The 24711-nt window shown below is 39.2% G+C and overlaps 2 protein-coding genes across 2 annotated transcripts in view; one reads left to right on the plus strand and one right to left on the minus strand.

The window, feature by feature from the left end:
• The window catches only part of LOC122985719 (A disintegrin and metalloproteinase with thrombospondin motifs 20), an 83708-nt gene extending 75603 nt beyond the window's left edge, over positions 1-8105 (minus strand). The window contains exons 1-3 of the mRNA XM_044356578.1: positions 7681-8105; positions 7125-7486; positions 2602-2770 (exon numbers count right to left, since the gene is read on the minus strand). Coding sequence (XP_044212513.1) covers positions 2602-2770; positions 7125-7486; positions 7681-7771 — 622 coding nt within the window. The 5' untranslated portion in view covers positions 7772-8105. The remainder of the gene's footprint in view (positions 1-2601; positions 2771-7124; positions 7487-7680) is intronic.
• Positions 8106-20574: 12469 nt separating this feature from the next.
• On the plus strand, positions 20575-24068 carry LOC122986039 (sialic acid-binding Ig-like lectin 5). The gene is made up of 7 exons (XM_044357106.1): positions 20575-20630; positions 20776-20869; positions 20965-21279; positions 22380-22676; positions 22845-23120; positions 23202-23313; positions 23474-24068. Exons 2-7 carry the CDS (start codon positions 20797-20799, stop codon positions 23580-23582), a joined length of 1182 nt encoding a protein of 393 aa, XP_044213041.1. The 5' UTR covers positions 20575-20630; positions 20776-20796; the 3' UTR covers positions 23583-24068.
• The last annotated feature ends 643 nt before the right edge of the window (positions 24069-24711 follow it).

The raw sequence follows: 24711 nt of genomic DNA on the forward strand, positions 1-24711 counted from the left end.
GCTGAAGACAGGTATATGGAAATGTCATGACTGCTGAAATAACAAACCTTCATTTTCCATCAAGGTAACACTTTAAAAGCCCTTATCATTGCACCTCTGTTTTTGACACTTCATAGATAGTGACCGCATATGTACAAAAAAGTCAAGTAATCATACATGTCGGAGATGACAAGCCCAGAGCTGAAAACAAAACTTATTCTTTGTTAACTTCCTCTATGTGGAAACATAGCCTTCCTTTCCTTTCAACACATTTTTACAAAGGTGTGTAGAGACTATGCAAACTTTGGAAATTCTTACACTCTTAAGATACAGAAGTCCCAGTTGTTCTGGCGCTGTCTGTAACACACTGAAGGCAGTACTATGAGACATCATATCTGAGGGAAAAGCTTATCTCACCAGACGTATCTTTCTGCTGATAAACATTTTGTGCCCTGGAGGTCGGCTTGATAAAACGCAACTTGTTTCATCTTTGTCTTATTCAAAAATATGTTTCCTTTAGGATACAGCAAAGAGAAAGGTATATGAAGATGAATAATCACAGTGAGGAGATGGGCCTAACGAAACAATACCTTTACAGAGGGACAGGCTGCCTGGCAAGCGGATTGGAGGAATTGTTAGCCATCTTGCATTTTTATCTGTATGGACTAACTGAGATAGTTGGCATGTTTCAGACCCAGGAGCCCTCTTAACCCCCAGACCTCTTCAAAGTCCCAAACCTGCCAAACCCTTCAGCATTCAAACTCCAGCTCCCAATTTGATTTAAGACAAGAGTCCTCTTCACAGAAACATAGTGAAGAAAGAAAGAAAGAAGAGAAAAAGAGTGAGGGTCTGACCCTGACAAAGAGTGCTTTTATAGGTCCTCAAAAAGAGGAGATACTGGGAAAGGAATCTGCCCCCCTCTAACACCACTGGTTCTTTGGTCTATCATTTATATGATGAGATAAATCAGAAATTGTATGAAATTACAATATTACAGTACAGTAATTCACTGACAGATCAGTATACATATATTCATCTGTAAAAACAGTGCATTTACTGGGTTAAAGGCATAATATGCTACTGAAAAAATGTTCAGCTTTGGGTGCAAATTATACACTAGATGCTTTATCACACTTTTACTGTAACATACATAAAGGTACATATTTTAGTTTTAAGGGTACAGTCTAAAACACTGCTGCTTATCCTAATCTTTGAGATTTCATCCAATTAAAATGTCCAAGGTTTTCAGTCATGAGCAAACAGATGCAAACGTCCAAATCAAAGACCAGGAAAAACAACTACAAGTGTTTTGCAAGCAGAGCGACACGCGCCAAGTCAGTGTTTATATCTAACCTGCTAGTAGCTGCGTGTACTGCACTCCTTCCCATAAAAAGACAGGAGGCCTGTTAGTCTTGGCTCAGTGTGGCCTTCAAAGAGCCCATTTATCACCACATCTGGAGAGGGGCCTATCTGATAAGGCTGAGGAGTCGCAGCTTGGGACACCTCACAGTCCTAACCCAGCCCCACTGGTTCTTTTAATCCTCCTGCTCATTGTTTACCTGCTGAACCTTTGATGGAGCTCTGCAGGTGTCTCATCCATATACATATCTACTTCCCTACTATCTCCTGCTGTAAACTAAATATCATGTTCTACATGGAGTATATTGTAGATGAGGTGATGAGATGAAAAGTCAGGTTGTATCTCAGGGTTTAGTAGATATTAAGGGATAAGTGGCTAAGAGACAAACAGTAACTGAATGGATAATGGATGTTGCTTGGGAGTGAGTGGTCAGAAGTCATTCACCAAGCTTTCACTCACAGTTCTTCAAGGAGAGTATATTTAAAAATGCCCCAGAGTGGGGGCTGAGAGACCCTCCAAATTTCTCAGTCTCTGTTTACCACACACAGGCTGAGTGAGTGAAAGGACAAAGCATATTAAGGAGGTATTGGCCTGGCCCATCAGGTCAGTCCCAGTTCTTTAAACCGCCACCGCACACAATGGCCACCACCAAGCGACAATGGGTGGGTTCAGACAACAAGCAAATCAAGCGGTCTGCACATAAAAGATTTATTGCATCGCACAACAAAGGCCGCCCACAGAGATCCCTGCGAGGATGACTCTAAGGCCCTCTATCACGGTGAACTCCACTTGGTCACCCCGCTTTATCTTGAGGGCCTCTACACCACCTAAAGGCCTCAACCATAAAAATTCAAATGAATTTGGGGGAACTTCGAAGCAGCCTCCCAAGCAGAAAACCTCTCCAGTTCTTTTCATCACAACTGCAAACTAAAAAGTAATTATTCCTTCCCTTTGAGTTTCCGCCACAGACATGGGATTGAATGCTTCAACAGAATGTGAGTGAAAACACCAGGCATTACTGGAGCGCGTTTTTGCTTAATTAAGTCAAGGAGTTTTCAGTAACACCCCTTAATCAAGGCTGAGATCTTTTGAGTAATCTGCAAGCCAAAGATTGTGATTGAGTATAATTTACATTTTAGGGCAGTTTTTATTGCCGTGGCTCAGAGATTGAATGCAGGTCATCAGGAGGTAAGTGTTTGCGGGAGAAAGTCAGACAGACGGTGGTTACAGGCAGTATAGTTAGGCAGTCTGTAGTCTGTTACCTGAGGCAGCACAGGGTTCTGTGTTGCTGTCGGTACTAGAGATGTTCTTCTTCCTCTCATGCCGATAGATAAGGTGAGGTTTGTTGTGCTTGTCATCATATTCCTCCCCCGCAGAATTCAAAAGAGGCTCCAAGAAGTATTCGCCACGTTGTGTTGTAAAAGTTCCAATCTAGAGCAGAAAAAAGAGATGTCATAGATGGTTTTGGTATGAAGCATGCACTTACATGTGTGCATACTGTACAGTATGTGTGTAGGTTTAGTTTACAGGTTATGGCATAGTTTCATTTAAGTAGTTGAGGTCTAATTGCAGTCATCCTGTGTTGCCCTTGGGCACCACTGTGCTCATTATTTCCATGCTTTTGAACAAGCTCTGTTTTTTTGACAGGTGCACATGGAAAGAACATGCTGACTTGTAAAGGTCAGAGAATATCCCTACAGCACGCTGTCAGTCATTGTTGATAGTGTAACCATGGGAATCAGGAACAACAAATCATAAGACATTTTTTATCCTTCTATACATTAATCAATGCACATGTACTGTAAGTCATCAAGATTCAGTGAACCATTTCACATCTTAATGTGCAGGCTGTTAAGTTAGTGTGATTGTTCTGACTATGAAAATGCATTTCCCCTCACAACATGACACAGGGAGGAGTGACATCATTATACATGGACAGAGCTGCTGACAGAGGAATGCTAATATTGATTTGGCAGCTCAGTCCCTCACAAAGCTTCTTAGCTCACACAGCCATGAGGCACAATGGTGTTTGTATGGTAATTTCATGCGCACACTTAAACAGGATATTGGACACTGGAATGTTATCTTTAAGGCAGCATTATTCCATAACCATCCACACAAGTGATGGACATTTGTCAATGGAAAACATACGAATCGGATATGGAAAACGTGTACAAATTCTATGTTTACCTTTCCTCTGCGTCTTTCAAAGGGTGAAGGATTAGCAGGATTGCACATATTCGCCATACATCCTCAAAAGTGCTACAGGCCTTGAGTGCAACATGTGTTCAGCGCTGTAGTGTAATGACTAGCTTGTGAAAACATGACACAAAATAGAAACAACCTCAGCACTGGAAATAAGCACTCAGAGTCTTAATGTTGCACACGATGCTGTCCTGGAGTATTATCATCTCCTCACACCTGACAAGCCAGTGGGAATGAATGAAATTGTTGCTGCTATGCAAGAATGGACCAAAGTATTGACAGAACCCAGAGTGGAATTGTGTGGCATGGCAGCAAGTGCTGAGAGGGTTTGTACAAATCTATCCAGAATGATCTTCTACCAAAGACAAATGCCGCATTACAGTAGGTGCAGGGACAATGTTGTACCTCCCACGCCCAAGTAGCAGACTGTCAGTTCCAAGACAAAGCATGTTGTAACAAATGCTTTACGGGAGTAGTTGAAACGGACATGAAAGGGCTCACTAAACTATCTCTGCAGTTGAAATAAAAGTCATTCATTCATTCACTACTTTATTTTCCTGTTCAGGAGCCCATCCTAAAAGGGAAAGAGCCTTTACAGATTCTCTTATAAGTCTGACTGATATACACTCACATTCACTCCTAAGGCCAACTGAGACCCAAAGTACACCAGAACTCAAATACAAATTAATTTAGCAAGTCAAAATGTGATGACATTCCCAATTTGATTGTGGGTTTCTCAAAACTATGTTAGATGCATGAATAACATCATCCAAATTTAAAGGGCATTTACTTGTGTGCCTTAATAATCAATCACTGACAATAACTTGGCAGCTAAAATCATCTATCTATGTAAAGACAACATTCTGTTTCCTTGGAAATAACACCACAAGGTTATTTTATTAACTACTCTGGAGCTTTCAATCATATCATATGAACTTCATCAGCAGATTATTCCTGCACAAATATTTCTAAATATAAGAATGTTGCAACCTTACTACAACTACTGTTGTAGTGATCTAAGAATAATAAATGATTTATGCAGATTTATGCAACTGGTGAATGTTTATCCATATCTTGTAAATCACTATCCGTGGTGAGTTAACTTTAATTAGATGATTACGGTTGAGCCTTTCTTAAGTTCTCGTGTGGTGTTAACCAAAGTCTGAACAGAAAAATGCTCTGTTTTTTGTCAATGTAGGGGGCAGAGTTTCAGGGTTTCCCAGCATTAGCTCAGCAGCAAATCTGGCAAAAGTTTGGACAGACACAATGGTTGCTGTTCAGTAGTGGGTGCTGAACTGGACCTTACAGCTGAGGGACTCCTATTTGAAGCAAGGTCACACTCATTACATGGAAGGAATGACTGTTGGCACACATCTGTTTCCTTAAATCCCACAAAGACACTTTCAATTCTTTTGGGTGCTGAGTCATCCAGAAGTGGTGTACAGTTGCAGACAATCTCTAAAGTTAAATAGGATATAAAAGTGTCATGAGCCTGATCTTTACACAGAGGTACATCACTTGGTGCTGGACTAAAGATCATTTCTCAGAACAGGCTGACTCACCACACACTTCTATTCTGTGAGTGAACTGAGACAGAGAGCTCCTCCAGGAACTAACATTCCCACGGTGTGATCAATCCTTAAGTTCCTCACAACATTCATTGGCAGTTGTCTCCTCTTCAGAGCATTTCTCCTCTTTTCTGCTCGTCACAGCTCACTTTGAAAAGGCCAAAAGCTCCTCAACCCCAATACCCCCCCTCCTTCCCCCCTGGGGATGGCTTTGAGCAACTTTGGACGAAAGGGGAACCTGCTTTTTCTAGAATGACCGCTTTGTTTTAGGGCTTAATTATTCCTTAATGACCTCATCCCAACAAAATGTGCCTGGCCATTAAGCCCCAGTGATCAGATACGGACACATTTATGACCCAATAGCCTCTGGTGCTGTCTCTATTGTCCTGTCATTCTCAATGAGTGATGATGCGGATAACCAACAAAGATTCTTGAAAAAGGATGCAAACATGTTTGGATAAGCGAGTCATACATCAAAGTTGGGCAGAGGGGCAATTAAAGGCTTATTACCCTGATAATTCCAGCATACCTCGTGTCTTAAATTGCTATACAAACATGAAAAAACTCTTTATTTGGCTGTCTCTTTTCTCCAAAGCGACACTAAATAGGAGTCAGTCTCCACTAATTGATAAAACAATGATTTCTAATCATTGTGCCAGGTTTCAGCTGGAGAACAATATCTACATGCATTGTGAATGTACTGTTTAGAAAAGCCTCAAAGTGCAGCTGATACCTATTCTGTAACATGCTATCCTGGTACGGCACACAGTGCACCTATCTAAAATAAGTATTATGTCACTGATAGGGGTTATGACGGGGAGGGAGAATCCAAGCCTGTGGTCCTACAAGCCTGTCTGTGTTGCTGTGGCCAGCCAAACACCCCCACCACAGTCCACACCAGAATCCGGCTGGCGCGACTGAGGTCAACCCCCTGCCCCTGGACCAGTAACCTTATGTGACCCATGAAGTCATCCCCTTCAGCACTTATCAGATTCTCTCACACAAGAGTCAGCAAACTAAATGACTTGGGCATCAGGATCCCCATACGTAATAATGGGGCAGTAAACTCATTATTATCCAATAATCCCTATTACAGCCTGTAAGATCCAAAAGATAGGATAAAGGGCCATCAAAAAACTAACAACTGCTTTCCACTAAATGATAGTATCTGTTGTTTGGGGCTTTGACTAATGATCACTGTCATAAATGATTGATCTGATTACTTTTTGTCTATGAAAAGTGAAAAACTATGAAAAAAACACCCATCACAAGTTCCCAAAACCCAACATAATGTCTTAGAGTAGCCTGTTTTGTCTGACCACTAGTTCCAAGCACAAATGTAATCAATTTACAATAATATAAAACAGACAAAGCAGCAGGTTGTCAATTATGAGAGGCTGAAACCAGCGAATGTTTGGTATTTTATAAATTATTTAAAAGTGTCTCTTGATTCACAAATCAATTCATTGACTTGTTTTGGCACTTCTGCTGTTGTTAAACTTTATTGTTTTGTAAAGATTTAGAGGTTTCTTGCAGCAGCAAAAAAGGTTAAGAAATGAAAAGCACATGTATGACACTACATATTTCATCCCATACAGATACTTTATTGATCCATGTAGGGAACATTTGTCTTTCCATATGCTCTCTCCTCAGATGTCAGACAGCAGCTACAGAGCAGCAAACCTGGAGCTGATCAGGGCAAGAGCACTTCAGCAGAGTGGATGCTTACTGTAACATCAGCCCCACTACACCACCCCCATACCCAGACTACACTGAGCAACTGCAGCATCACCCCAACAGGGACTGAGATGCAGGGCTGCATGCTCTCCTCTCCTTGTGACATTAGTCTAGCAACACTTGCTCTTGTTACAGTCCTACACACTTGACTTAAACTGCGGGTTACAGGGTACATGCATGGATGAAATCCGTTGAAATGAGAGAAAGGCCTGTCAGAATTGCTTGATTAAAACGTCTAAAAAAAACTTTAAAGGCAGTTAAAAGTCAATACTCACTAGGCCAGTGCACAGGCTGAAGACGGCGGGGTACTCGCTCTTGGCGTTGACGTGTCCGCGGAAAAAGCAGTGGCGCATATCGCTCGGGTCATGGAAGTGGGAGTCCGTGGCGTTGCTCTGTTCCGCTCCCAAGTGTGTCACTGTGTAAGAGGGGGCGATGAAGCCGGAGTCTGCGGTCAGATTGAGATGAAAGCGTTCCCCAAACGCATCAATCCTGTAGTGAACCCGTAAGCCCGACAGGTCATCATTTAAACTTCTCCGTCTCCTTCTGTAGTGCAATTTATGGGGGAATGATTCTCCGAAGTCATTCACACGGAGCGGGGTGATGATTTCATACGATGACAGCTGCTTGATGAAGCGTTCTGCAAAAAAAAAAGTCGGAGAAAGTTGTGATCCAGAGACAGAATAGCGGCATTAACAGCAGTGTAATAAGCTGCAGCTGCAGACACGCAGCCCTACTGTACACCAGGCATCATTCTCAAACACCACAGACTACTGTTAAAACACCTTCAACAGTATCATTTAACCGTACTCATAAATCAAAACAAAACGCTACCTTGTTTCGGATGCAATCGGTATTGCAAAGTGTCCCGGACAAGTGCTGACAGATGACACATTAGTCCAACCAGCCAGATTGCAAACTGCATGATTTCCTCCGCGAAGAAACCCGGACTGTCGTCTCCAAGGCAGTACCCTCTGTCTCTCCCGAGCGGCTCCCCCTCTCCCTCTCCTTTTCCCCGGCTTGTCAGCAACAGGTCGTGGGATCTGCGGAGGCTCTCTGCAGCGCAAGTCTTGCAAAGTGCACTGGCCTCATCGCATTGCTAAACATGCATCCACTACCATCTATAAACGCGAACTATTTATGACACATTCATCCCCCTTGCAAAAATTGCTGCCTGATGTGAACTACAGTCTTTACTGAAAGGAGGGATCAGTGCCAAGTACGCTTTCCCTTAGCCATCCCTAGAACACCCCGTGCACCCTAAGCACTCACCAACTGCGAAGCTACGCCCCTATAGGCTCCCGAGCCAATGGTGAGTGCGCCTCGACCACCACACATGGGGCAGTCTTGTGCGCTGCAGTAGAAAGACCCTGGAAGGAAGCTGGAGCACCAGTCAATATATAAAAATCCACCAAAACAAGACAATCATCTTGAGATCAGGGTTTTAGCCTTGTCCTCAGCAGTGATTTCTAAAAATAAATAAAAGAAAGAAAGAAATAAAAGAAAGAGCCAATGCAAAAGGTGAATGACACTATTAAAGCTGCCATACCACCCAGAGTTGGCTTACTTCATTTTACAGTATCAGGATATTCTTATAGAGAGTGATGTATACTGAGAATAGATCTTGATCGATAAATTGGTCGAGCTGATAATATTAGATTATCACTGATAACATTAGTATCAGTGTACGTGTGGCTGATAACTAAGAAATTGCAGAGCTAAAACTATAAACAGTGATTGTGTTACATGCAATTAAGTAATCAGATTACTCAGAGAAACCAGATTAATAATCGGTGATCAGGGAACGTGGTACATGCTGATTACCACTGTCTAAATTTAACAAATAGTCAGATGTTCAGCAGTGGAAACTGACTTGTTTAGACTTCTACAGGCTGCTTTGCATTAGTTTCAGTTGTAGTTGAACTTTGAGTTATTTTAAATATGGGGGCACATCTCTCCTTTCATCCAGAACACTCCTCTGCGCTTTCCATGTCTACAAGCTTTTCTCATGCACATCGACTTTAGATGGAGATTAGAAACCCAGTTACTTGCACACATGGCCAAGAAATAGGTATTCTCTAAGAGAAATGTACCTGAGGAAATGAGTTCTCTCTAATCCCCTAACTCAATTACTGTTACCTCTCATTTATATGATAATCAAGAAATCAGCTCATTGGAGAAAGCTGATTGTAACCTGGTTACTAATATGCATGTAAACACACTCACTATCACCATTATGTAGTGTGTCCACCAGAGAGTATTGAAAAATTTAAGGAAGGAAATGTTTGAGGATGTTGTTTATATTAAAAAAAGACAGAAAAAGAAATCTGCTGATGTGTAATGATCTTGTTTTTTAAACTCAAATATGGATATTGATATCAACCTCAGACATCCAGAATCAGTCAGGATATAATAGACTTTTTTTTTGTTTTAATAATGACACTTTATCATATTATCTTATTATTATATTATATCATATTTGAATAATTTACCATTATTCAAACTCAAAAGAAAGGTGTTGATTCAAGGGGATGGTCATTGCGTCCATGGGCAGAGCAAAATATTAGAATAGGAAACAAACTGTTCACAATATGGGTGAGTAAATATTACAAACACCTTTCAGATTGTAATATGGGTCAAGTTATTGTTCTTTCTGTTTGGTTATGTGGTAATAAGAAGCAAGAGGAGTTGAATAAACATCTAATATAATGAGCACCATAAAGGTTTATTTGAGGGTTGATGTGTTGGACTTCACTGCATGTACTTACGTAGAGTGTACCTAAACTGGGAACTCAGTGTGTAGCTGATATAACTCAAATACTCTGATCTCCAGTGGTATCTATATCAAAGTAACAGTTTTAAGATTAGTTACACCTCACCAGTATGTGGCTGTAGGCCTAAATTTAATAGTGTTTGTGTAATCCACACTGATGCTCATGAGATCATTAGATTTCTAACTCCATCTTAATGTTTAGGTTTATGTGGACTATATTATACATTTCATGCATCATTTTGGTTACTATTAGTGTATCCACAGTGGTATGTAATATAACTCGTGGGAAAATATTAGGCAATCAAAGCACAAAATAATTAGCACAGAGGGCATTATGAGCCATTCTTCACTGTCATCTATTGGAGGAAGTAGACTTTCTTGGCCATGATGTGGTCAGCTTCTCGTTAATCATTTGGGCACGTAAAGTCCAACACAAAGTTGATGGACGTGTGAAAGGAGTCTTGTTTTTCATGTCCTTTGAAGACTAATGTCACAGCATTGTGAGTAATTAGACTCGGTGGGCTCACCGGAAACACTTTTGGATCCTGTGAGCTCTTTCTTTGACAAAACATCTAGTTTCCAAGTCATGGCTATTACTTTTTAAAAGTCTCTCTCTCTCTCCATCCCCCTGTGTTTCTCTCCAAACATTTCTGATTCACAGGAAAAAACAAAACAAGAACTGGACACATTTCAGCCAAAATCACAATGTGGTAGACCAAACACTGGTTTGCCACAACAATTTTATGTTTCTTCAACATGATCAGATATGGCCCTGTCACCACTGCAAATATGCTGGTCATTGGTAACTTGATCACATGTATTATTTCCTATGGAGAGAAATCAATGCACATCAGCATTCATATGAAAAGATGAGGTGGTGATCCAGATGCAGGTTTTTCTATCAAAATATATTAATATCTGCTTAAAAAACCCTTTGAACTGAACTCACACTGAAATAAAAAATAAATAAAATGAAGAAAAGCACATGTGGAAACAATTCAAACATACTAATAAAAAAAAACAAGATTCACACATTCCATTTTCTTAGTTGATAGCAGTCATAAAAGAATGGATAGAGCCCATTCAAATGCAACGCAAGGCCCAGCGTTCAAGGCTTGCTAAGCTGCATCTGAATTTCAGAGCTCCTGAGATGACGTTATTGTTATTTTGAGCAAAATCTCTTCACTGTAACTCTTCTGATGCCTCCCTGATGTGTTATTCATTCAGTTTCCAAGCCTCCTGTGAGGCTATTCATTCCACTAAACCACAGTCACTGTTATTTGATCATCAAGGGCCGAGTGACAATGTGCAAAAAGAATTGAATTTGACAAACAGAAACCAGTTGTGACAAAAATGCACATTTACATATATAGCTTATCGAAAGGAATGTAATTCATAAAAGTTGTGTGCAAAAATTAATAATAATGAATAATAATACAGCTCTAAAAATGTTTGTGATATAACAGAAGTAATACTGTATCATATATATTGTCAGTCCTAAAGCAGGTCATAAAGTTAATGTTTGATTTGACAACTAAGTCTCTAGTGATATTTCCACAGTGTAATGATTACTTCTTAAGGACAGAAAAACAGCCACGTCTTTAAAAAAATATACTGTCAAAGAGATCATCTATTTTTATGTAACAGGGGGTTGGGATAAAAGGACTGAAGGGGTTAAAGTAAACCTATTTGGGTGAAAATAATGACAAGCCCCAGATGTGCAGCTGGCTGAGTGTAACAACTACCGCAGGGAGGTTACCTATTGGATCCTGAACTGCACGGCTAACAGGTGCCAAGGCCTTTAGCCATCACTTCTACTCCCATCCACTAACTAGCTTACATCACCTACGGCACATTTTAAAGTTATCCATGAGACTGCGCTGGATAGCTTATTTAGGATTAGTGTAACTACCCACATACTCATTAATTCTCCACAGATGCCACAGTTAATAGATGAAACATCCCCAATTTCTGCCAGATGTACAGAGTTAGGTCTCGACTTTGTATAATCTTCAAAATTTGGAGTGTTCTCCCACTGCAAAAAAAAACTGTCTCGTACATATGGATGTACAATGGTTGTAAAGGGCGCAAATATTAATCAGTCCCTGCTGAGCCAGTGACGCTTCCATTTCCTGTATATCTCAAACAAAATGCGGCAGGAAGTTATTCCCTCTGGAGCCCCTGATTGTCCACATACTGAGGTCATTGCTTCACAGATCAAATGACACTGTCTTAATAACAAATTGCTGGACAGGGGCTTGTTCGGTTCCACATGTTAACAATCTCATTGTCTCAAATCTGCTGAAGACATATTCTAGACTGACCCTCTGCATTACTTGGCCCTTCCCCACAGTTGACCCTATTGGGTCAGGTGATTGGGGAGGTTGAGAGAAATTTGGTGAAAGAAGGGTTAAAATAGAGAGAAACTCAGTGATACTCTTTGAGAATATAAGAAGCATTGTGGTTTTGATAGTTGCACTTCTTATTCTGCTCCATGATAGTTTATTCTTAAGTTGTACCTTGTAGTTTATAATCATTGAACCTCCTTGCAAGTCTTACTAGAAAAACGTATATTTGTCTCAATGTAATGTAAACTATTTTACCAACATGCACATGTTGCTTTTAGATTGACAACTGTGTTAAGAAAAGAGTTAGAAATAGTGTTTGAAGGGAATTCCAGCCATGTGTGCATGTAAAAGATGTGGCCAAGGGTTTTTCCCCTTATGGGAGCAATCAACTGTGGTGAACCAGACATCAATAGAAATCATGTATCAAGTATGGTGCATTTGATTTGATGTTTTTTTAAGATTTGTGATGCTGATCACATGCAGTGCTGTTACCCATTTTTTTGTTTAAAATTGTCTTATTTTGCTATTTCAATCCAGGGAGATACATGCAAGGAAACATAGATCTTGTGTGTTGATTTGACAAAAAAAAATGTGGCTGACTCACATGAATACAGTTAAAATGTGTCATTTCCATCATTTTATATTGTTTTATCTTTTATGTTTTTATGTCTTTATTTACTTGTCATATTTTGTTTTTACGGTGGAGCATTTGAAAATCAATACCAGAGATTCCTGCCAGATATGGTTGGAGCTCTCCAGGAATCACTCTACAAAGCGGCACTCAGTTATTCCTACTGTACATTCTAACTAAAGGCAGCGATGGAAGCTCTTCCACTGACATGTCAGGTGATTTATCACCCAAGGGTTTGACCACCGACACCCCACCCCTCCCCCCTCACTCCAAACTTTAGCAAAGCGCAGACTTGAGAGCTCAAACAGCTCCAGAGCCACTCTCCCTCATGGTTCAATGGTTTTTGAACTCCCCAGTCATAACAGTGATCTATACCTCCTGATATATATCAGGGTCTTGCTTTTACCAGCCACTCCTCGCAATGTTGCAACCTTTGCTTTCTTAGACGCATATTTGCACGTGTTAGAGGTCTCCTGTGATTGTAACGTGACCACAGAGAATAACCAAAAACTGCAATACATCACCACATGATGTTGTAGTTGTGTTTGACAACAAGTTGATATTGACAATCCACAGAGTTTAGGGAAATAGCATTTCATACTGTAGCAGTCATTGGTGTCCAAGAAGGTAAATACTACTGTAATCTGTGTGATGCCATGAATTTGAATCATCTGTAGATAGATGAAAAAGTCAGTGGGGTGGAGATAGCAGGTTACTGTGTCACTGAAGGAGTTACCCTAATATACTGGACACACCTTCCCTTTCTATCCTATCTCTGCTCCCACCCTCCCCCTCCTCTGACCGTTCAGGTGGTTCTCATGGTGCAGTGATCAAGGAGCTCGGCCACCTGAGACTTGTGTTGGCTTGCACTGCAGATTAAGCCCCCCCTCCCTAAAGAGGCTTCCGCCCCCCATTGCTGCAACGAAGCTTCATAAGCCCCTGAATTCCTAGTGCCCTTTAAACACAGTGGTCTGTCAACCTCTTTCCTGCTCCCATTGAGTGAGGCATTGTCTCTTTTAGCCCTGCAGACAGCTGTAAAACAATGTCAAAGCAGCACTCTCTCACCACTCGCCTGAGTACTGTCTCATTGATGAATCATCATGTTATGGCAAAATAAGTAAAAAGGGTTGACAGCAAACAAAAAGATTCCTGTTTGCTGAAAAGGAACAGAACAATGAGGCTTTTAATTGTACATTGTGGTGACTGTAGTAAAGGCAGTTGTGTAAATACATGATGAGATCTTGCTGCTTTCACAAATATAGATCTTGTATTTTGACATCCTCTTTCCATGACAGGGTCAGTGTTTATTATTGTGCTGCTGAGGCCATTACATCATAACCTGCTGAGTGACTTAACAAAGTAGACAAGGCAATTATCAGTAACATATGACAGTACAGAACACATCGTTTTAACAAATAACGAGTGTTGAACAAATCAGCAACTAACTGATAATGAATGAATCACTGATAAGTAGTTCCCAAATAAGTGAGTATCAGAGATTATGACTACTGTTAAGTTACTTGAGCACAGACTTTGCTAAGTTAATGAAACAATATGATATCCAGAATGTTGCACAATGATCACTTTTTTAACGAGTCATTCATTATTAAGAGGCACAAAATGTATCACTCATTCTTTATTTATCACTTAATGTTTAAATGTACATTTCAATTACTTATTATAGTTAATAATTTTGAGAATTCTGATATCTATGGATGCTCATCAATGCAACATTAGCATTCATTTGGAGTCACCTGATGAATTTCAGTACAATATTGACTCTGATGCTGAGTGGTAACTTTTTGAGAAGTGAGACTGAACAAAAAGTTGCAGGTAGGAAAGTAGAGCTGTGGAGCTGGGAGGAACTGCAGAATCAGATAAAGCTGCAACAATTAGTTAGTTTGTCGATTAACAGAAAATTCATTGACTCTCTTGATAAATGAATAAGGAAAAATGATGAACATCCACTGTTTGCCTCTTCTTACATGTGAGAATCTGAAGATTTTGTGTCATACATGATAGTAAAGTAAATGTCTTTGGATTTTGGACTGTTTATTGGACAAAACAAAACATTTAAAGACATCACCTTAGGCTCTAAGAAATTATAATAGACACTTTTCACTACTTTCTGACATTTCATAGACAAAATCGTTTCTCAATTAGAAAATAAATGGCAGATTAATCAATAATGAAAATAAATAAAATAATGTTGTGGTTTCATCACTAGAAGTGATCTCTCTCTCATTACACATTGTCGTTTGACACATTGTGCACGTGAAAATATTGACACATGCAGCTTTCAGGAACTATTTGTGGATAACCAGTAAAACTCATTGGCTACTTCTCAGTTTGGTAGGTTGATGCAACTTCAAAATAGTGAAGTAATAATGGTGTCATGGGAATTACACAGTATGACTGTGATGCACCAGTTTCCTTGAGGGGGCATAAAAAATGTAATTAATATGTAAGTAATTCAAAATTAAGGAGTAGTTATTATTTACTTGCCACTCAGCTGTTTCAGAGTTAATCAGGAATGACTCAGTATGTAGATTCAGATATTGGGGAACAAATTACGTACTGTTTTATAAATATGGTATCTTGAAGTCTTTTCTCATGTATCTTATCATCATGTACTACGTACTCCATGATTCACTGTTATTCAGAAACTACTTATCAGTGATTCTTTAAACATCAGTTAGTTCCTGGTACATTTTTGTACCATATTGTTAAATAACCATTTCAGATAAAATGAAAATACTACTACGAGGATCATTGTCTACCTTCTTCTTCCTTCTTTTTGCTTTATGTTCTGTTTCTCCCTCCAGATTTACATCATAAGTGAGATCTATCGGTCAATAAATAAGTTCAACCTTGGAAGCAACAGCCTGATTCCAAATATGCACCATTACAAACTCCCTCATCTTTAATTTGTGACTTCTCAGTTGGTTCGCTCTAGGGCCAGACACTTACTTGGATCTGTTTTCCATACCAGAAACTGTATCTATTTCCACTGCTAATAGGGACTGTAGGGAAATAGAGGTGAGAGGAAAAGTGAGTATGTGTGTGTGTGTGTGTGTGTGTTTGGTTTAGGGGAAGGGTCTGAAGGGGAAACAACGTCTGGTGTCATAAAGACCAAGTTTAACGCATCACATGACTGTATCAATTACGCTAAAAAGGGGAGACAAATCAGACAGTCTAGCGAAGTGAGATCATGTTTAATGCTGAAATTGACTTTAAAAGGATCAGACACCGAGAGGGCGTCATTTCCCGTAATAAGACATCACACTCACATCACACTCATAAACGTTACGCAGAGTGGACAATGATCTAAGGCTATGCAAGAGTTTCGTGCCCAGGATGTACCCACCGTGACTCCACTCACAACATGAGGCCTGCTATACATGTCATGTGACTGTGATTGAGTTTCACTGAGAAAGGTATTCCCTTTCTGCAGTTGTCTGCAAGCAATCGTGCATCCATCCCCACGATAGAAATAGTTTGTGCTGATTACTTCTGACGTCTTTCTCACATTCCTCACCAGCGAGTGTGGATTTCTTTTTCCTCACTAATGCCTTTGTCTTCTCCAGCAGGTGGAAATTTTCAGCATCGAATTGCTCAATTAATACAATTGACTTGGTTCTCAGTGTCAGGCCAGTTGACAAGAGGAAACATTTTGACATGAAATGCCAGCACTTACTGCATTGCAGACATTAATCTGTCACCTGATATGTCTCCATGCCATGATTGAATGCCACACAACTCACCAGCACTCATCATGTTTTACTCAAAGTATGACCAGAAGGAAAAATGCTGACCATTTTGCTTTGCAGGGCTTTGCATTTTCTCGTATCACGTAGTGGACTAATCGGGTAGTGATAAGTGGCACAGGCCCTGCCAGAGACAGCTGCCTAGTATTTGGGATATTAACAGCTGTGAACTTTAAACATGCAGTGACTCATGAGATTTGATGACAGTCCAGTAGGGGGTCATTGGATCTTTCTTCTGGTCCACTAATAGTGTACACACAATATCCTGAAGACGGAGGCATGTTTGTGAGATCATGTGTAAAGATGGTCTGAGCTCTCATCTACTTTTCTCTTTAGAAATGTTACTGCTTATAGTTGAAAACCATCTTTAAAATTCAAGCTGAGAAGTACTAGATGATAATTATGATGTTTTGTACTTTTAAAACATAAAAAATTGAGTTTGAGTAACAGTTTTATTATAACCAGTGATTTTGCATGTTTTATCACATGTACTACAAATCACTATACTTTATAATACAGCTAAGCATTTTGCAATCTGAAACGGTCCTATCAAGAAAAACAACAGAATAATTTCAGCAAGTGCCCAAAAGTTTACATTAAAGTGACAGAAGACCTCAAGTCACTGTAGTAATTATGACAGGAGCTAAAGTGGAAATCAGCTAACATTATTGTAAACCATGACCACAGTAGTCCCAAAACCTTAACAAAGTACTTATTTTAACCCAAATCATTATCTTTCTCTGACTCTAATCAATATCATGCCTAAGCCTAACCAAACCTTAACCATAGCATTGTTACTTCATAAAATGTGACTTTTTTTTTTCTTTAGGGGTGTCAGATCAGAAAATGTGTCTATGTGTAGTTCTGGACTGTATGGATCAATCATGTATTTTGTCATGTAATTTGGAGACATGTTGGGGTGTTGTAAAGCAAACACTTGATGGGAAATAACATCGAGTCCTCTGTGCTGTCTAACACAGTTAGAATAGTTTGATATTTTGGGAAATGATTATTTGCTGTCTTTCTGAGAGTTAGATGAGAAAATCATGTTCTGTGGATTAAATTAAGCAATTAGCTTAGCTTGGCAGAGAGGAAACAGCTAACAGGGCTCTAAATCTTGAGCTCATTGTAACTTCTTTGTTTAATCTGTACACAAAACAACACCTTGTGGTTTATGCATCTGCCCAACACTTCCATGCAGTCACTCTGTCCGGTTGTTGTTGCCAAAAAAACAAACAAACAAAAAAAACAGTTACAGCATATAACTCCCCCTACAACCACAAATTGATGTTTTTACATAGCTTTTTGTGTAATGATTAAACAAATGAGAAATGTGTTAATTAGTCAGCTTTGTTGGCAAATGGACTTTTTAACTTTGAAGAGTCAGGCTGTTTCCCCCTTTGTTCCTATATTTATGCTAAGCCAGCAAATACTACATACTGAACACACAGACATGAGAGTGATATTGATAATCTTAACCATTGGGGAGACTGCAAATCCAGTGAGTGTGTTTCCTAAAATGTTGAACTATTTCCTTAAAGGTACACTATGCAGGATTTTCCTAAAAAAAACAATGTACAGACTCATACAAAAGTAATCCCTCTCAGTCATCACTTATGGCCCACTAGAATTGTGTGGCATTGTATTTATCTGCACAGACCCTGCCCTCTGCCTGTATTTTCTTATTTTCTTATTTTTTCGCTGTGTTTGGGACGCTTCTGGGCATCAACCTTTGGGCAGTGGGTGTGTAGCCCCCAGCCAATAACAGCGCGCAGGGTGTGAGGTCGGGCCTTGTAGAGTAGAGACCAGGTTACATCGCTGTCTCCGTCTCTCTCCTCTGCTCGGCTCTGCTCTCTGTCTCTGTGTCATGGATGTATAAAGAGCTGCAGGTCTGTGTGTCTGCTTGACCGACGGCTGGGCTGAGCTACACACATGCAGAGCAGAGAGGCCACAGCGGACAGGATGAAGCTCTGCATTAACACAAAATCTGGCAATGTGGCAATGTGGCAATGTGGGTGTGCAGAGGTGTGTTTATTTGTGCTTTAGAATGTAACCACCATGAAACAATAAGAAAATAACATTGTATTTATTTGATTCACGGCTTTGTTCTTGCCAGCACCACTCGCTCTCTTCATTCACTCTCTAGCTCACTTGACCACTGCTGCTCTGTTTCTCTCTCTCTCTCCCTCTCACTCACTCGCTCACAGGGAGGAGGGACCAAATTTGAATGCTGTATGTTTACAAACACCAACTGACAAATCCTGCATAGTATACCTATAAATATAGCTTTCTCTTGCCTTTAAATATAGCCTTGTCTTTCCCTTTCCCTCTCTCTCTTTCTCTGTCTCTCAGACACCCACCAACCTTTCATTTCCATCAGTTTTCTTAGGTCAGGGTCAACAGCTGATGTTTAGATATCTCTGAGCTCAGCGGGAAATTACTTTACTCCATTTGTCTCTAACTTGACGGCTTCATACCTAGAGATGACATCCATTCTGTTTATATACACAAAACACACACACACACACACACACACACACACAGGCGCGCATCCTTAAATTACCTGTTCCCCTGCCCTATTAGTACTCACATGAGGTTTGTCATCAGCTATGGTGAGGGTCAGTTTTCACATTCAAATGGAGTTTCTATATATGCACACACTTTTGGAATAAAACCAAGATTTGCATTCATCCATAAGTGTTCAGACACATCATGTGGATTTAAAACCGACCTGTGACTTGCACGCATTTTAAATAAAGAGGAGAATTTGCAAGATAAAGTAATAAATCCCCAAAGGCCACAGCCAGGACAACTGTTGCACTATTTGTGACCAGTAACCAAAATAACAGTGAGGTCACATGAGGTGGAAATAGAAGATAACACCACCCAATGAGAGCTCGGTACTTCTGTGATGAATGTTCAGAAGATGAGCTTGTCCCGGGAGAAAATCTATGCGTATTATCAGGATAAATTGATCTTAATGCTCCACTATTACACTTGGAACATTGGGGTACATATAAAAAGCTGAAAGCCAGTTTTCAGGACACAGATTGAGTTATGGTACTGAATTACACTTCATTTTAAATGGTGATTCTCTATAGGGCTAGACATTTGGGTCTGGTAGCCTGCCCTCTGTGTAATTTTTACAGTAATTCTCATCTTTTTACTTTCTGTAAAATCACAGAAAAAAATCAAATGCATGTTCCTTACAGATAGTAAGGTAATGAAAATACACTTTCTTCATCTCTCAGACCCATTACCTCATCCCCTGCTTCAGAAATAAGGATGTATAAAAAGGAAGCAAGCACTAGTACACTATATTTGAACATGCAATACAAAATAGAAACTAAAGATGCCAAAATTTTATCTGATTGTTGTACAAGACTCTCCAGAAGCATTCACGTATAGTGTATGTATAAGTGTTGTTTTTTCATTAATAATACATTAAACTCAGAAACACTGAGCAAGAAATACATGTGACGAGTCCAAGAGTCGGTACCACAGCAACAATAAAGAAATCCTGTAAAATATAGAGTTCAGTCAATGAAGAGACGGAGCACTCGAAGATTATGCAGAAGATTGTAACAGATATTGTGGACAGATTTTTGGTATGCACACACACACACACACATACTGCTAACATAAAGATGTCAGTGGCAGAGGGAAGAATCTCTCCTGTTCTTGCTGTACATTATCATGGTGTTTCATTCTGCTTTTATCCATAGTACTTACTGTGGAACAATTATTCAAGTAGTCATTTCACAATTAGCCAAGTCTAATGACCTGTATTTCCTTCTGGAACTATATATCTTCTGTGTTTCCTTTCATTTAAAAATGTTTTCATTTTCTTTTACTCTCCAATTTTGAAAAGGAGGCGGTCTGGAGGTTTACTCATTTCCTTTGTTTCATAGTTATCAGTCTATTTCTATTCTTGATCCAACAGCTTTCTAAATATAAATTATATCTCACAATAGAGGTTGTAACTGGTTTCCAGAAATGAAAAAAATGAGAAAATACATGAGAATATATGAGTTTGTGTTCTTTCTCTTTCTCTTTCTCCAACAGTCTGAAGGTTATTTCTTCATCTTGTGAAAACCACCAAAGTGAGGTGGTGTTTGCAGTGTTGTAAATGACCACTTCCTTATACAGACTCTGCAGAAACGAAGAGGAAATGATCATCTTATTGCCAAAATAGGCTCATCAAAATATATCATCGTCACAGACCTAATGCATGACTTGATCTAACAGGAACAGCCAACTGAAGGGTGAGTTCATACTTTATATAATAGTTAATCTGTGTTTGACAATTAAGTAGAGGGAAAGTGTAGGGAAATATAAAAGCCTTTTATTATTAAATGTAATATTTGCTCTTGATTAATTAATATTTAATTTACGTATTTTTCTCCTCAGTTCCTACAAAGCCAAAGCATAATGACTTTGATCTTCCCACTGATTCTCAGCCTTTTTTTGAAGGGCAGCAGCTGCCAGCTTCAATGTGTCAAAGGTTTGATGTATAATAAACTGCAGTGAATAGAAATTCATATATCCCATGTTGAATAGAATTTCGGAAATTATAGTATTTTTGCTTTTCTTTGGCAGAAATTCTTGATGACAAAGAGTTTTCAATCAACATGACTGGACATATTACATTGGAGTCTGGGGACTGCACCTGGATCCCATTCGAATTGACCTTTCCAAAAAACAAAGTTACAACCCCATATAAAAAGATTTGGTTTCAACAAGATCCACAGGTGAATGTCAATATAGAAGTTGTCAACAATATGGAATCTGAGTCAGAAAACACACTCAGAATCGATGGTCTACCACGTGGAGAGTATGAGTATGGCTTCAAATTGGAATGGGGCTGTAATCAGACATATATTTTTCCAAAAAGGCTTCGGATCTCAGTTTCTGGTGAGTAATAAGTCTCCTGATTGTTTAACATTGATTGATTTTATTGCATGAGATTAAAAATATAAAAAATATATGACATATGTTAAATAAAAAACTATGGACCACTTTTAGCTTCAGTGCATTATGTTGAACACTGAATGTGTCTATGCATCCCTAAAAGCTGAAAACCACAGGGCCCAGTGTCCTGATAATGACTGATTTCAACCTTAATATGGGGAATGGGGAATGGGAAATGAGGCCCAGATAGAAGTGAAAGTGACAATAGTAGTCATGATAACCCATCACCATCTGTTGCAACCCAGTCCGCTTAAAATGCCCGATGTGACAGTTAAAATCTCCAGTTAAAATACCCAACGTGATGGTAAAAATCTACAGTTAGGAGGAGGAGAAGTGCTCTCCTGCTGCTTTGCAACTTTGGCCATGCAGGATTGGCATATAACCTGCATGCAAAATTGGACTTTGGCATATGCACTACACACAATTTAAAGTGTGAAGTCATGTTATTTGTATGCAGATTGAAGTGACTGGGCTGGTTGCAACGAGCATGGACCAAATGTACCCTGTTTCCTAGAAATTATGTTGGCAAATGTAATCACTGCCTGGATTATGATCACAGGCCTCTGGCATCATCAGGGTATGCATCCTGAGTCCTGTGTGTGGTTAGGTTAAGACAACAGAAGCACTTTGGTTACGATAAGTGAAAGATTGTTTTGTTTTGCTTAAAGGTTACATGTTGCACTTCAAGTCATTTCAGACTTTTGTCTGTATTTTCCCCAACCTTAATCAAGTGCTGCCAGTGATTTGTAATACATACACATTGCTGTAGTTACTACCACTGGATATTTTACTGCAAGATCAGATATTCAGGAGAAAAAAGCGACAACTATGTAGTCAACATTTCACTCATACATTCAGAATCAAAATTTTTGCAACTTGCCAAATATGTTGATGACATTTTCTCATTTTGTATAAGAGAAAATGTTATTAGTTCAGCCTTACATTCCTAGCAAAACATATTTGCTGTTGCAATTTAATAATATTTATGTAATATTAATGTAATTTCTTGGACAGATGATTATCTTGATTGTGTTTATTTTCAGAATTAACCCGAAAACCATATGTTAGAGTTTCTCCCATGACGGAAGGAGAAGTTGCCACACTCACGTGTATTCCTCATCGGTTATGCTCTGACAGAGGAAAAGTCCACTGGATATGGACAAAGGCTGATGGACCACATGAAGTGCAGCATGATCATAGTTTTTATGAACGTTATATTTCTCGTGAAATGTCTAGATATCGCTTCATTCCTACAGCGGATGACCATAACAGCAACATCACATGTATGGCAGAATATTATGACAGCACTGTTGAGACAACTGTCACCTTGACTGTGAAATGTAAGTATCCTGCAGCATTTGTTTGACTTGATATGAACAACATTAAGTTTGTATGTCATAGTTCAGTCATCAGTTCACCCATATTAGGCAACAGTCCCCAAATAATTGCAATAACTCAATTCTCCAGGATTTTCTCACTTCTTTGTCTTCTTTTTTCCTTCCTTTCAGTTCCTCCTCGAATCCTAAATGGTTCCCAGTGTCTGGTGGATGGAAAGCTGCTGGTCTGTGTGTGCATGAGTCGGGGGAATCCACCGCCTCCGATCACTTGGCCTTTGGCGTCTCTTACAGAATATTCAGTCACCAGCTCTAGCAGCATCCTAACAGTGAACAGCACATTCACCATGCCCCTTGCAGACTATCACAACTCCACTGTCAAATGCATCAGCAGTAATGAACTAGGGCAGGCTGAGATTGAAATTCCACTCCAAAACTACACAGAGAACTGTGAGTAGCCAGTGCATGCTGTTATCTGAATTTTGGATATATCGGTTGAAAAATGTTTTAAACTGTAATAAATTCCTATAGATTGGTCGGATTGGAGGGAGAAGGCTGATACAAACCTTACCTGGATAGCAGCTGTGTCTTTCAGTCTGAACCTGATCCTCCTCACCAGCCTGATCATCTGTGCTTACAAACGGTGAGAATGTACAAGTATCTTGAATATGAACTCTAATAAACCAAACAAACAAATGAACACATCAAGCATGGATTGTCAGTTGGTAATTTGAAGACAGCAAATATCTCAAAACTCACCAGAGCTCTTTAACTAAGGTTTTTATTTATTTATTTATTTGCAGACGTAAAAATACACAGAAGAACCTTTGTGAAGAGAACAACACCTATGCTTCCCTGAACAGGGCAGATGTTCAGCAAGAGTATAGTATTATTTCTCCACAACCCAGATGAATAATGCATGTCATTATGTGGTCCCCCTTTCGCTTAAATGTTGTTTGTGTTTTTATAAACTCATTACAACAAAAGCAGAGTAGAGTTATATTGATATCGTTTGAATACACACTCATTATTTTACAGATAGGGCTTTCTAAATGGAAATGCTTCCAGTCATGTCAGTTGGAAGCATTTGGGCTATATATTACAGCAAATTAGAACATTTGAGATTGAAGCTATTTATATATATATATATGTATACATTTACTTAGCTATTTATGTTTTTTTTTTCTTTCCTGCAAATTCTGTCTGTGAATACCATGTTATTTAAGTTATGTTTCAATCTTGCAGTGGCTTTTCAAGTATGATGTGTGAAGTGAAAAATAACTATGTTAGAAAACAAGATGTTCCTTGCTGAAGCATTTTTGGCAATAAGGTTATTCGGCTTTTAGTGAAAATCTCTGATATAATAACAAATAATAAAGAGCTGTCTTCATCCTCTCACTCCTTCACTTCTCTTGTTGGCAAAAAACAGGCATCTAGTGTGAACTACTGAAAGGAATGCCTGCATATTACTTTGACATTGACCAGATACTGGGCAGTCAAGTCACCACTTTGAGATTAAACATTCAAGTTCAGAGATAGTTTTCTATGCTATGTAGAAAAAAGTTCTAAGAAGAGTGAAAATATGGTGGGAAATGTTTTTTGGACTTTTTGGACCAGAGATGTACACAGAGATTTTGAGGAGTAGTGGTTCAATTCAAATAAAGGGCTGCACAGTCACTCCAGCTAAACTCTGTGCATCTCCATATGGAGGCTCAAATCCCCTTAATCTGAAGTAAATAGAATCAAGTTTTTTAGATGTTCAGTTTTAAATTAAACACTATCTGAGAGAGCTTTTATTTTCTAAGCCTAAATAATGTATGGATGAATTACAGGAACCGGCACTTCCTCCAGATTACTAGCATGAACAGTTTAATAATGTTATCTTTAATATGAATCATATTGTTGATAACTGCAGTCATCGGTTTGTTTGTTTTTTCATCATTTTGATCTTTGATTTTGATCATGGTTATTTGAGGCCACCAGTGGTTTGTACATGAGGCATAGAAGATGATTTGTAGGCTTTAACAGTCAGTCTGTCTAA

Source organism: Thunnus albacares, chromosome 7 (genome assembly GCF_914725855.1).
Source record: "Thunnus albacares chromosome 7, fThuAlb1.1, whole genome shotgun sequence".
Lineage (NCBI taxonomy): Eukaryota > Metazoa > Chordata > Actinopteri > Scombriformes > Scombridae > Thunnus > Thunnus albacares.

Coding starts and splice junctions, on each gene's coding strand:
- LOC122986039 (XM_044357106.1), top strand. CDS start 20,797: ATGACTTTGATCTTCCCACTGATTCTCAGCCTTTTTTTGAAGGGCAGC. Junction 21,280..22,379: donor GCTTCGGATCTCAGTTTCTG/GTGAGTAATAAG, acceptor GTTTATTTTCAG/AATTAACCCGAAAACCATAT. Junction 23,314..23,473: donor ATCATCTGTGCTTACAAACG/GTGAGAATGTAC, acceptor ATTTATTTGCAG/ACGTAAAAATACACAGAAGA.